The sequence below is a fragment of the Nyctereutes procyonoides genome, unplaced genomic scaffold (assembly GCF_905146905.1).
Source record: "Nyctereutes procyonoides isolate TBG_1078 unplaced genomic scaffold, NYPRO_anot_genome, whole genome shotgun sequence".
NCBI lineage: Eukaryota > Metazoa > Chordata > Mammalia > Carnivora > Canidae > Nyctereutes > Nyctereutes procyonoides.
Window position 1 is genome coordinate 38,957,247 of NW_026575051.1, and position 14,222 is coordinate 38,971,468.

At 41.6% G+C, this 14,222-nt stretch overlaps 1 protein-coding gene across 3 annotated transcripts in view; it reads left to right on the forward strand.

The window, feature by feature from the left end:
* The window catches only part of MEI4 (meiotic double-stranded break formation protein 4), a 212,630-nt gene that overhangs the window by 31,987 nt on the left and 166,421 nt on the right, over positions 1–14,222 (forward strand). For all 3 annotated transcript variants that reach the window (XM_055330348.1, XM_055330346.1, XM_055330347.1), the window contains exon 2: positions 1,272–1,517. In XM_055330348.1, coding sequence (XP_055186323.1) covers positions 1,286–1,517 — 232 coding nt within the window. In that variant the 5' untranslated portion in view covers positions 1,272–1,285. The remainder of the gene's footprint in view (positions 1–1,271; positions 1,518–14,222) is intronic.

Here is a 14,222-nt window from a genome sequence, read left to right on the forward strand (position 1 = left end):
CTCTGATTATAATAAGACAGTATTATGCTTCTTCTTAGGTTGTGTATTTTCAGTGCTAAACTATAGAATATCAGATAGGTACACAGTTCTGTAGGTGGTAATAAACCTGAAAATATTTAATATGGTGGTATATGAACTGTTCTTTGAAGAATGCGCAGCCAGGGTTTTGTCAGCTATGAGAACCATGGTATTACAACTGGGGAAAATTCAGGAGCAGAGATGTGGATGGGAATGAGCTTATTACGCAGTGTGCATCTGCTTGTATGAGCATGATTTAACCACAGTGGAAGGAAAGGTTTGAGTAATTGAAGAAAATAAAGTTTGAAATGTGGAGTAAAGATTTGAATTTGTTAGAATAGATGTGGCAACCAAAGGTCCTAAATTTTCTGGGACCATTGTACTATTCATAACCAATTTTTATGTAGCACATTTTATGTGCAAAGCTCCCCCTTGTGGAGGCCCACATGGGGTTTATACTTCAGTATGAGCCATAGTATTCATTCAGTGAATGCAGTGGTCTGTCATGTGTTCACAAATACATTTCTAGAGTAAGACTGGGATGCAGTGCTGGTTTGGAAAATCTGCTCGTGGTGGCAATTGGAAATCTTTGGAGGTGCAGAATCAAGGCACAGCCACAATTTAAATGATGCAAATATTTTAAAGATTGTTCTTTAGTATAGATTGGAGGGGCCTGGTTAAAGGCAGGAATAGTAGCAAATAGGTCATGGTTCATGAAGGAATGCAGGACTGAGAAGCAGGGACTACAAGACTTTAGCAAAATGGGTTGGAGGAGAAGGGTTTACATTTAAATGATTGAGTCTAGTGGTTCTGATTACAGAGTTGACTCCCTTCAAAATGTAAAAGCCTCAGTGCCCTTCCCAGATTTGCTGGATCTGAATTTTGGGGAGATGGGACCAGATATATACATATGTATTTATTTTAAAAGCTTCCTTAGAGACTCTGATATGTGCCTCTGGTTAGAAAACACTAAATGAATTAATGTGTGTTTTTTTCCACCCCAAGAATTTGTCAAATTGCCTGAACTGACTCTTTTCAATTTAGTACACTTAATATGCATGTGCATGCATTTTTGTTTTGCATATTTTTTCATACTCTCTAGTTCCTGAGAAATTTTTTTGCCGTTATTTGGTGTCAAGTTGTATTACAAACTTATTAATTAGTGTTACTCTGCAAAATCAATTTTGAGCAAGTGAAATGCACTGCAAAAATTAAAAGAAATTTCTACAGCTTTTTTTCTTACTAACTGATAGGGACAAAAGCCAGGATGGATGATCAAACATGGTATTTGAGAACATCAAAGCTGGCTCTGGCCTTGGCAATTATCCGCTCAACACCAGCAGACACAAGCAGCAGAGAATACACAGAGCACCTTGCGAAGGTGGTGTCTGAGCAGGAGTCAACGTGGAGATCAAAAGTCCAGGTCTTGGAAGCTGAAGTTCTGCAATTACGCCACAAACTTCTTCTAAGCAGAATGTGTGCAGAAGTGTTTAAGAATGGTGAGTATATATGTATATAAAAAAAAATAAAACAAAAGAGTGGTGAGTATATGAAAATGTCTTTGGCAATATATTATTCTGGGTTTTTAATTTTTTTTAATTTTTATTTATTTATGATAGTCACACACACAGAGAGAGAGAGAGAGAGAGGCAGAGACATAGGCAGAGGGAGAAGCAGGCTCCATGCACCGGGAGCCCAATGTGGGATCCAATCCTGGGTCTCCAGGATCGCGCCCTGGGCCAAAGGCAGGCGCCAAACCTCTGCACCACCCAGGGATCCCTATTCTGGGTTTTTTGTTGACTTTTTTTTTTTAAGATTTATTTATCCATTTGAGGGAGGGACAGAGGGAGAGGGAAAACATCTCAAGCCGACTTCACCTGAATGTGGAGCCCAGTGTGGGGCTGGATCTCATGACCCTGAGATCATCAGCTGGGCTGAAATCAAGAATCGGTAGCCCAACTGACTGACCACTCAGGTGCCCTTTTATTGTTTACTTTTTTAATTTAATTTTTAAAAGATTGAGTATAGATGACACACCGTGTTACATTAGTGTTAGGTATACAGTTTAGTGATTTATTTTTTTTTTATAAATTAATTTTTATTGGTGTTCAATTTACCAACATACAGAATAACACCCAGTGCTCATCCCATCAAGTGTCCCCCTCAGTGCCCGTCACCCATTCACCCCCACCCCCCGCCCTCCTCCCCCTCCACCACCCCTAGTTCATTTCCCAGAGTTAGAAGTCTTCATGTTCTGTCTCCCTTTCTGATATTTCTCACACATTTCTTCTCCCTTCCCTTATATTCCCTTTCGCTATTATTCCTATTCCCCAAATGAATGAGAACATACACTGTTTGTCCTTCTCCGGTTACTGTGGCCAAGTTCAAAAAGGGTGTTGCCTGAGTTCTTCTCTGGGATTTTGATGGAATCTTGTCTCACATTTAGATCTTTCATCTATTTTGAGTTTATCTTTGTGTATGGTGCAAGAGAGTGGTCCAGTTTCATTATTCTGCATGTGGATGTCCAATTTTCCCAGCACCATTTATTGAAGAGACTGTCTTTCTTCTAGTGGATCGTCTTTCCTCCTTTATCGTATATTAGTTGAGCATAAAGTTCAGGGTCCACTTCTGGGTTCTCTGTTCTGTTCCATTGATCTATATGTCTGTTTTTGTGCCAGTACCACACTGTCTTGATGAACACAGCTTTGTAGTACAACCTGAAATCTGGCATTGTGATGCCCCCAGATATGGTTTTCTTTTTTTAAAATTCCCCTGGCTGTTTGGGGTCTTTTCTGATTCCACACGAATCTTAAAATAATTTGTTCTAAGTCTCTGAAGAAAGTCCATGGTACTCTGCGCCTTTTGATGGGGTCATTAAGCCCATTCACGTTCAGAGTTACTATTGACAGATATGAGTTTAGTGTCATCATGATATCTATTTAGTCCTTGTTTTTGTGGATTGTTCCACTGACCTTCTTCTTAAAGGGGAGTTTTAAGAGTCCCCCTTAAAATTTCTTGCAGAGCTGGTTTGGAGGTCACATATTCTTTCAGTTCCTGCCTGTCTTGGAAGCTCTTTATCTCTCCTTCCATTTTGAATGAGAGCCTTGCTGGATAAAGTATTCTTGGTTGCATGTTCTTCTCATTTAGGACCCTGAATATATCCTGCCAGCCCTTTCTGGCCTGCCAGGTCTCTGTGGAGAGGTCTGCTGTTACCCTAATATTCCTCCCCATGAAAGTCAGGGACTTCTTGTCTCTTGCTGCTTTAAGGATCTTCTCTTTATCTTTGGAATTTGCAAGCTTCACTATTAGATGTCGAGGTGTTGAACGGTTTTTATTGATTTTAGGGGGGGATCTCTCTATTTCCTGGATCTGAATGCCTGTTTCCCTTCCCAGATTGGGAAAGTTTTCAGCTAGGATTTGTTCAAATACATATTCTGGCCCTCTGGCCCTTTCGGCGCCCTCGGGAACCCCAATTAAACGCAGGTTTTTCTTCCTTAGAGTGTCATTTATTTGCCTTAATCTGTCTTCGTGGTTCTTTAATTGTTTATCTCTTTTTTCCTCAGTTTCCCTCTTTGCCATTAACTTGTCTTCTATGTCACTCACTCGTTCTTCCACCTCGTTAACCCTCGTCGTTAGGACTTCTAGTTTGGATTGCATCTCATTCAGTTGATTTTTAATTTCTGCCTGATTGGATCTAAATTCTGCAGTCATGAAGTCTCGTGAGGCCTTAATGCTTTTTTCTAGAGCCACCAGTAGCTGTATAATGGTGCTTCTGAATTGGCTTTCTGACATTGAAGTGTAATCCAGATTTTGTAACTCTGTGGGAGAGAGGACTGTTTCTGATTCTTTCTTTTGAGGTGAGGTTTTCCTTCTAGTCATTTTGCTCAGTGCAGAGTGGCCAAAAAGAAGTTGTATTGGAACACGGGGGAGTATCACTGGTCCGTCCAGCTGGTCTTCTGGGGGAGGGGCCTGCTGTGCTGATTTTCAGGTGTTAGCACTTGGGGGAGCTGCTCTGCCCCTGCCTGCTGCCGGGCTCAGCGGGGGTTGTTTACCCCGCCAGGCCCCAGGAGGAACAGCAGCAGTTGCTACGGCAACTCTGGAAGCCTGGATTCAGCCTCCGCAGGAACTACGGGGCTCGGGCTCGGGGCTCTCGGCTCTCCGTCCGCAGGGCCTGGAGGCTCCGGGGCGGGGCCGCTGATCTGCTCAGCTCGGGGCAGGAGCGTCCTCGCTGTCTCGGGCCCTCCCGGCCTCTGCCTGTCCCGGGGGAGGCCGGATCCTGGGCTGTGTCCCGGCGCCCTGTGCTCCGGGGCCTGCGCTGTTGGATTCGCGCTCCTGCCCCGCAGCCCCCTCCGCAGAGCCGCCGCCCGAGCCCCTCCGAGCTGCTCCGGTCGGTCCCGCCGTGCGCGCTGCAGCCCTTAGGGAGCTCGGCGCACTCTCCCGGGGCGCAGGTGTCTGTTAGTGTCCCCGGGAGCCCGAGGGCATCCCCGCCCTCCTGGGTCCTGCTCCAACTCCCTGCGAGCCCCTTTCCGCCCGCCCGGGAAGGTTGGTGCAGCTCCTGCTCCTCCGGGACGGGGCTCTCCTGTCCTGGGGACACTCGCCCCGGCCTCAGCCCGGCTCCTCCGGGGCCCCTCCCCCTCGGAGGCCTTTTGTTTCTTTATTTCTCTTTCCCCGTCTTCCTACCTTGATAGAAGCGCGAACTTTTCTCACTGTAGCATTCCAGCTGGTCTCTCTTTACATCTCAGGCCGAATTCGTAAATTTTCAGGATGGTTTGAAGGTTATCTAGGTAACTTGGTGGGGACAGGTGATTTGGGGACCCTGCTCTTCCGCCATCTTGCCCCTCCCCCCTACAGTTTAGTGATTTATATGTTATGTTGTATTAACCAAAAGCATGGCGACCATTTGTCCCATTATGTTGCTATTACAATATCATTGACTGTATTCCTTATGCTGTGCCTTTTATTCCCAGGGCTTAATCATTCTATAACTGGAGGACTGTATCTCCCTCTTCCCTGCACCCATTTTGCCTAGTCTCCCAGCCTCCTCCCCCTCCTCACAACTTCCTCCCCCTGGGAACCATCAGTTTGTTGTCTATATTTATGAGTCTGATTCTGCTTTTTGTTGGTTTATTCTTTTTCTTTAGATTCTGTTTGTGATTGGAGTCATAAGGTATTTATCTTTCTCAATCTGATTTATTTCGCTTAGTGTAATACCCTCTAGGTCCTTTCGTGTTGCCTAAAATGGCATGATCTCATCCTTTTATATGGCCATGTAATAGTCCAGAGTGTGTGTATGTGTGTGTGTGTGTATGTGCATGTAACATTTACCTTATCCATTCATCTATTGATGGACACTAAGGTTACTCCCATGTCTTGACTATTTTAAGTAAAGCTGCACTAACATATGGGCGCATATATCTTTTCTTGTTTGGATTTTAGTTTTCTCTGGGTAAATATACAATAGTGGAGTTACTAAATCATATGATATTTCTGTTTTTAATTTTTTGAGGAATCTCCATACTGTTTTTCACAGTGGTTATACCAATTCTGTTTTTTTTTTTTTAAGATTTATTTATTTATTTATTCATGACAGACACAGAGAGAGAGAGGCAGAGACACAGGCAGAGGGAGAGGCAGGCTCCATGCAGGGAGCCTGATGTGGGACTCGATCCCGGGTCTCCAGGATCACACCCCGGGCTGAAGACACTAAACTGCTGGGCCACCAGGGCTGCCCACCAATTCTGTTTTTATTTCATCTTCACAATTATTTAGAAATTGTTTAGTTTCTTAAACCTAGACTTCTTCTTTTTGCCCTATAAAGATTTTTTTACCTATAGTCATTCATTAAAAGTTTATTGTTACTACCCAATGAATGAGGCTACATTAGATGCTGAGATGAAGAGTGAAAATATCTAGATGTGAAGGCAATAATGTTTAAGCTTACTGGATACAATTTAAAATCTCATTACTGAACCTTACTATTTTACTATGTATGTTATGTTGAGTTTATATTAAATAATTCATCTAGCAGTCATATATCAAGTACCAGCTATGGACCAGATATGCAGTGGGTGATGGGACCCCAAAAAACACATAAGAGGAGGTGCTGTCCTTGCCATTAAGTACCTACCATTTAGCAGGGAAGAAAGATCTATAAATAATTAACCCAGCAAGATAAATGCTTTAATAAAGATATTGACAAAGCAAAGAGCAAGAAGGCATTCATTCTGCCTGGTTTTTGAAAAGACTTCTCAGGTCTGGTCCTCAAGGATCTATCTACTAGTTAGTGGTCACAGAGCATGCAGCAAGAGGCAGGAACATGACCAAAGGCAGAGCAGTAATGTTCCATTTAGGATACTGCTAGCATTACTTTGCAGAAGTGGCCAGAACACCATGAGGGAGAACAAAGAGAAGTGAATTGGGACCAGATTCAGAAGGGCCTTGAATGTCAACCTAAGGACCATTTTAGTTTATTTCCTATCAGTAAGTTGATGGTACACATTTTATTGTCTCCCTAGGACCTTTGTGAAAGTGAAAATAGGGAACTGTAAGTGATTATACTAGGACAACAGGACTCACCTGAGCATGCTGGAACATGTGGTCACTCCATTCATCAGCAATCATATAACTTTTTTGATGCAGAGGATTGACTCTCATATTGGGATTGGGGAATAATTCTGGTGATTTATCAAGAATGTAAACCAGATCATGTGACTCCTTTGCTGAAAACCCTTCCCTGGTTTCCAGTTATGTTTCACATTAGATTCAGGCTTGTGCTCATGGCCTGTGATGCTGTGGATGATTTCACCTCTATTTACCTCTCCCACTTTGTCTCATATGACTTCTGCATTATTTACTCTGCCCCAGCCACCATGGGCTTCATTCCAGCCTTAGACCTTTGTTATGTTCTTCTCTTTGAATGTCTTTGTGGCTGGCTTCTTCCCTACCTAGAGATCTTATTCTAAATGATACCCCTCAATGACCATTGTATATACATAGCACTTTCCACTAGTTTTTCTTTACCCAAACATCCCCTGTAGATTATTTGTTTGTTTATATAATTGTTACCTTATCTCCTGAGCTAGAGTTTAAGTTCACTGAGGAGTGGGTTTTGATTTGCTTAGCACTTTCTACTCAGTGCCCACCCCAAAGCCTCACACACAGCAGGTGCTCAATAAATATTTGTCACATGGAAGTGGGGCAGAGAGGATGTTTCTGACCATAGCAGTGATTGGAGACAAGGAGACCAGTTTTAAACATACTTACCAAATCCCATATGAAGAATGATGGATTGAAATTGATCTATGATAGTGAGAACTAAAAGGAGGTCAGACATATATGCATGATTTTTAGAATAGGCCTTCAGATATTTGTGAATGGTTTCAGAGAATGATTAAGGGACATAGAGGCATTTGGGATAATGAGGTCTCCATTCTCAGTTTACTGAATTTATTGCAATGCTTTGAATCTGGATAGTGAACACTGAAATAAATTTATAGGATAAAAAGTTCAGGTTTGTCTGAGTGTAGGCCATTCCCTCAATATACAGGGATTACATAGAAAGAAGGTAGAGGGATGGTCCTTAAAGTCAAAAGGGATGTGTAGGCTGTAAGTAAATATATAGACTTAGGATCCACTGACATTTAATTCATAGTTGAAGTTCTAGCTAAAGATGAGACTCACGGGGAGAATTGAGCCAGGGGTAGGAGCATTGGGGATCCCAACATCCCAGAGGTGGGCAGAGGAAAAGCAGCCACGGAAGGAATATGATTATCACATTAGGAGTGTGCAGGTGTGGTACACAGATGATTGCTGTGGTAATAGGGTACTCACTAACTTTAATTTTGGGTATTATTGGGAAATATCAGCTAATCTAATACCCAGATATTACTAAAATCTCATTATTATGTGAACAAAAATGGTGTTACACAATTCGTAACCACATTTTGGACTCTCTGGAGTTTTTCTAGGTAATGGGCTCTTTTTATTCAGTGAATGCAAATGCAATCAGTAATTTTTAATTATTTTATGTGCAGTTATATGATTAATATAATGCCTATACACATAATACTTTCCAGTGATTTTAAACAGACTCTTATAAACATCTGTGATATCAGAACTGTTGTTTACTGTCAAGGGTCTGTTTATACCCCTGCTCTAGTGGTATGGATGATTGGTTAGGAACATGAACATGCCTGACAGTGAGAGCCTAGGTGCGAACTCGTTCTCACACTGAAAACTTGCACTTACAGTGCCTGTGAGAGAAATTTTCAAATACCCTACAATTGAAATCAGTTTTACTTGTAGCAGGAGCAATAGGTAAAGAGTTTCTGTGCAGATGTTTGCAAGTTACTTGTCTCTCCATCTGTTTGTTAACTTAAACTTAAAAAATGAGGAATAAATAGATTAAAATAAATAGAGTCACTATTAAAGGGGAAGGAACAAAACCTGACAAGGGGGAAGATATTAGATTGAGAAAGAAATAAAGAAGGAACACAGTCATTATTCAAAGATAGGTAATTTGAAAGACTGATGTGGCTTACTCTAAGAAAACTCCATACCTGAGAATCAAAACTATATTATAGATATATTTATATGATTGATTATTTTTGTCTGGAATTTTCAGAGTTGCTTTGCATATGCAACCTTTCTCAAGTGTTTAGACCCTCAGTAAATGTTGAATGGAATGCTTCTTGACAGATTGAGGGGGTGGAGAACTTAATTTACAGCATCAACTATCCATTGAAGTAACTGAGCCACCCAGAATTCAATAAAGCAGAGCTGAAATGGCAAAGTAAACAAATAAAAAATTATGATGTAGTGTATATACAGCATTTCAGGAACTCAGCTATTTCTTTATTCTGATTTATTCTACATCTTCTTAGAAATATACTTCTTTATTGCATTTATTAAAGGAATAGACTATACACAGAAAGGATAAATATAACGTGCTCTTAGAATTATGCCACATTGTAATTTTACTTACATGCTCCTTAGTAATGGGAGAAAGGATCAAGGAAGCACAGACAATCCAGTGACACATTTCTCAAAATCATTTTGGGTGATGTATGGCAGGCACGGTTAGTTGTCTGCTCAATATCTAGCTTCCTACTTCCTTTCTAAAGCACTCCAATTTTATTTTGGCAGAGATGTGCTTATTCCCAGTGGGTTAATCCATGAAAGGCTCAGATTTGTTTTGCCAATATTGTTCTAAGGTTGGGCAGGGGCCAATGAAAGGTAAAAAGCAATCTTCTGAGCCTTTGATAAAGATTTGCCTCTTTGTATAAAGAGATTGGTACTCATAAGAGAGAGCAATTAAATTTTTTTTTAACCTCAGCTACTTGTTTTCTGCATGCAGCACTGCCAATTGAAAATAAAATGCCTGGATCTGGGGTAGTCAGTTTGCAACTGTGAGACAATATTGACAAATTAATGCCAGCATGCTAAGGATAGTGAAATAGCTGGATGAAAAGAATGTGGGTCCTTCTTGATATTGCTGAGCAATCAGAGCAATGCTGGGATTATTTTATTAGGAAAGTTTTAAAAAGACGAGGGTGTAAGCCACTGTAATCCATGTGTTCCCTTCCTTGTATCTGAGCACATCCTAATTTGTGGAGGTGGGGGAAGGGGTAGGGGTCATGAATCGTTTAGAACCGCACTATACTTTTTTTTTTGCCAAGAGTCTTCTTGAACTATAGGGGAGAAAATGAGTGAGAAAAACTATGTTCTTTAATCTAGAACAGCTTCCTGTTAAAGGCAGCCTCATAATATTGGCAAGAGTTTCACCTGTGTCTGAGTAGGTAGGCAAGGGAGACCCAGAGCATCGAGATTGGCCAGGAAGAGGTTATTGGCTGTTCTTAAATGTTGACTAGGGATTGAATGAGACATGGTGTTGGGAGCAGGGCCTTGTTAGTGGGTATAATGGTACAGAACTTCAGTGAGCAGATTTAGGATTAAAACGAGTGTGTGTATGTGTGTGAGAAAGTAGGGCAGGCAGGGGAATCTGGACAGTTACAATTAAATAGTAATTTAGCATTCACAGGAAGGAGGTATATAGATGAAGTGTCAGGTCTGTGCTTTTTCCCCTACAATTTTATGTATTCAGTGTCTTCATAAATGATAGACTACTGGGTAAACAACTGGCTAGAGTGAAAAGAAAGAGAAAATGAAACCAAAATAGTTTAATGATTTCCATGTTTATTTAGTAAATGTTCATCGAATACAGGGCTAATTGTGGAGTGCTTGGGGATGGGTGGTGGTGGTGTGCACAGCAGCACAATTATTTTCAGCTGGACTTAGCTCTTCTGTGTTTTAGGTCCTGGGAAATAACTGGCCACATGGCTTTAGGAGCTTCCCTCCCCTCTAGCTGACAGTGCTTAAGTTTATCCACCTCCTTGCCTGTTGTCCCTTTTATTGCCTTATACTCTCAGGATCAAATCCTTAGCATTTGCCTGCCCTAGTCCCTACTTCTCATGTTGTGTGAATCTGGATTCAGGAAAATGCTTTTAGCCAGATCAGTGTTAACAGGGGTCAGCAGGGGCTGGCTATCCTGGTTGCCGGTGTACACCTTGCCAGATCCAGCATGGAGCTCATCTTTGTCTCCCAACTAGTACTTTTCTGGTCCAGGCCCACTCAGCCTCTGTCCCACCCCACCCTGTCCCGAACCACATACTGAGGAGACATCACAAATAACTGACCTCCAGTCATAGTTTTGGAGCTCAGCGTTTATATGTTGGGGCCTTCATTGTTCTACAGGTGCTGAAAGAACATGGGAAATGAATGCATAAGCATTTCCCGTCTTAGTTTTTACATAAGCTTTTATAACAAATTGTCAAATAGGATGAGGATTTCCTTAAAATTGCAGTTGATTTAAAACATACATGCATAATGTACATAAACATCAGGAAACATACTGTTAAATTAATATGGATTCTAATGAAAGGTTTCAAATTTAAAGTATAGTTATAAGGCAGCCCGGGTGGCTCAGTGGTTTAGCACTGTCTTCAGCCAAGGGCCTGATCCTGGAGACCTGGGATCGAGTCCCATGTCAGGCTCCGTGCACGGAGCCTGCTTCTCCTTCTGCACCCACCCCCCTTCTGTGTGTGTCTCTCATGAATAAATAAATAAAATCTTAAAAAAATAATAAAATAAATTTAAAAATATAGTTATAATTACATATAAGGCATGCTTTACTTGTTATATATAAAATTGAATTAATCTTTTGATATGAGAGACCATTAACATACAAATAAACGAAAGTTAAGTAGTTAAAAAAGCTCAGAATCTTAAATGGCTTTGATAGTGACAAGGCAACTGTTTAGAAATGTAGACATCTCAGTTATCATAAGATGAGCTGGCTCTGGTAGGAAGGGTGGGTAAGATAGGGAGTGGGAAGGGCCACACATGTACCAGCTAGGTCCTAGGCCTGGAAGAGGCAAGCTTCAGAGGTTGGACTCCGGTGAGGGCAAGTTCCCACAGTGTGCAGTGTTCCAGATGGACATTGTCAGCCCTGCCACATCTCTTCCTGGCACCCCACTCTGAGTCCCACTGTGTGATACAACCATCTTTTTCTCCTAAGCTGGCTTCCCAGAAGGTATCTTGAATGTCCAGGTAATCTAATTAGGGCACGTCTACTTCTTATGTATCTGTGGATTCTTCAAACTTCTGTCCATTCCACCACCACTCCCTTGGTCCTTCCTGATTTATCTCAATTAGACTCCATGTTTACAGTTGCAGCCTAGACACTTTCAAATCTGTGTTGCAGCCCAGACTCAAGTCTTCTCATTTCTTTTAGGATTAATAAAAAACTCTTAAAATAAGCTACGAACTTCTCCACAATTTGATGCTTGCTCCTTCTCGAGCCCACCCTGTCATCACTATGTCCTCCACATTCTGCACTGCAGCACATGAAATGTCTTTCACTTACTTGAATCTACCTTGTTCTCTTCCAGCTCTAGGCTTTTACACCTGTTGCTTCTCTCTGTAGGAGATAGTCTCCCAACCCCCTTTGTCTGGTTGTGCATTATTCTTTTTTTTCTGACAGTTTTAATACCCTTTCTGCCTTTGCTGACTGCCTTCTTAGACAAGATTAGATTCTCCTGCTGGGGGAATCATACTATTCTGTATTTTTCACAGCATTTGTGAGCCAAATTATAATTGTTTAAGCAGTCTGTCTTCCCTGTAGGACCTAAACTCTGTGCTTGCAGGAGTGTGCTTTTCCTCATCACTGCTCTCTTTCTACATTAGCACAGTGCCTGGCATGGGGTGGCAGGGTGCTTGGGGTTATTTGTTGAATGAATAAGTTTAGACATGGTTTATCTGAGTGTTAATACCTGGAACAAAGGGGCCTGGCTGATCTGTCATTTCCGGGGATCTACAAAACCTCTACAATGCTGGGAGGAGGATCAGGAGGGCAAGACCAAAGCATACTAGGGAAGGAGCACTAAGGTGGGATGAGTATCAAGGCTCCTACCTTTGAGAGCCATGTATTCATACTGTAGTTTAGTCAGAATCGAATAAATGAAGAAATGAAGAGTGACAATTTTGGGTTCTCACCTATGGAACAAAAGCTAAAACTATTCTAAGTTCCTTTGCATTCCAGGATCTTTTCTCAGTGTAATTTTTTTAATAGTTTAACATGTAGTAAAGTTTAATCTGTTCCATGTACTTAGGATTATATTTATTTTTTGCAGGTTTTGTCTACATGTTTAAATGCCCTGCTGTTTGTATGTATTTGATTTTTTAGATTCTGTTAGAAATCTAAAGGTACCATTGAGGATTTTGAATTTGATATTTGAATCCTAAACATCTTAATTTTTTTTTTTTTAGAATACAGTGTGGAGTAGAATCCAGTCAGATAGCTGTGGTCTGTAGTTTAGACAGGGAAAATTAATGGAGTAATATCAATTCCATTATCAAAGCAAGAAGGAAATCAGGTAAATAGGGTAAACAGGAGTAGGCTTGAGATCCTGCAATACTGATAAGCTCCCAGGTGATGTTGATACTGTTGGTCTGAGGACCATAGTTTGAGTAGCAAAGACTGAACTCTCTTGGGGTGGAGTTTGTTTGTGAGGGAAAGAGATAGGGTGTTAGTTGAGGAGGAGGCAAGGTGGAGAGAAAGTGTTTTTGTTGTTAAGATGGAAGAGATGTCCGCACACTGGTACTTTGGTAGGAAGGAATCAGCAGAGAGAGGAAAGTGAAAGAATTGAATGGGAGAGGATACTAACAGAACAGAGGGGCTTGGGACCTGAAACCCAAAAGAAATACAGAGCACAAGTGGTGGGCCTGGCCCTGGACCTCAAGCCGGGGATGATATGTTGTTTTGAGACTCTTTTGAGGAGTAGGAGTAGGTGCTTCTTTATTCATGCTCCTGCTGAGTTCATCCCTGGCAGCTGTCCTTCAAAGTTCACTTTTGTTCCCTTCTCCTCCTCCAGTGTCCCTTATTCTTAAATCTGACTATTGTTTTGTTGTTGTTTCTAGCTGCTTTTTGATTTTCATTCTGGCATTACTTTGCGTGCTGCTTCAACTCTTATCTGAGCCATCCCCACCCCCTGCCTAGGTTGTAGAAAAAGAAATGAGGAAAGGAGAGTTAAGTAACATGCCAAAGGTTAAAAGAGGAGGATGTGGAGTGGAATTCTTGTAAAATGCTAGAACTCTCTAGTACTTTAAGGTGCTTTCTTAAACCAGTGGTTCTCAAAGTGTGATCCCCAGACCAGCATCATCATCATTAGGTGAGACCTTGTTAAAAATACAGATTCTCAGAGCACACCCTTTACTCACACAATCAGAAACTCTGGGGGGGGGGGGGTGGGGTGAGGATCCCCGGGTGGCTCAGCAGTTGAGTGCCTGCCTTCGGGCGTGATCCTGGAGTCCCAGGATGGAGTCCCACATCAGACTCCCTGCATGGAGCCTGCTTCTCCCTCTGCCTGTGTCTCTTGAGAATCACTGGTTGAAACAAATTAAAGTGAACTATATATTCAGAGAACATAGAAAGACTTCTCCAGAAAATGAGTTGATAAAGACCTATCCCCTATCTAAACTATTTGAGTGACAAATCAAGAGGGATTTGTAGGCCAGCCTCTGCAAGATTTCATAATACCAATGGATAATATTTGACCCTGGTTGCCAAAAAATTGAGAAAGTGTTCTTTTAGAGCCTAATAGAGCTGAGGCAGAAAGTAGAAATTAGAGAAAAGGTGTAAACAAAAA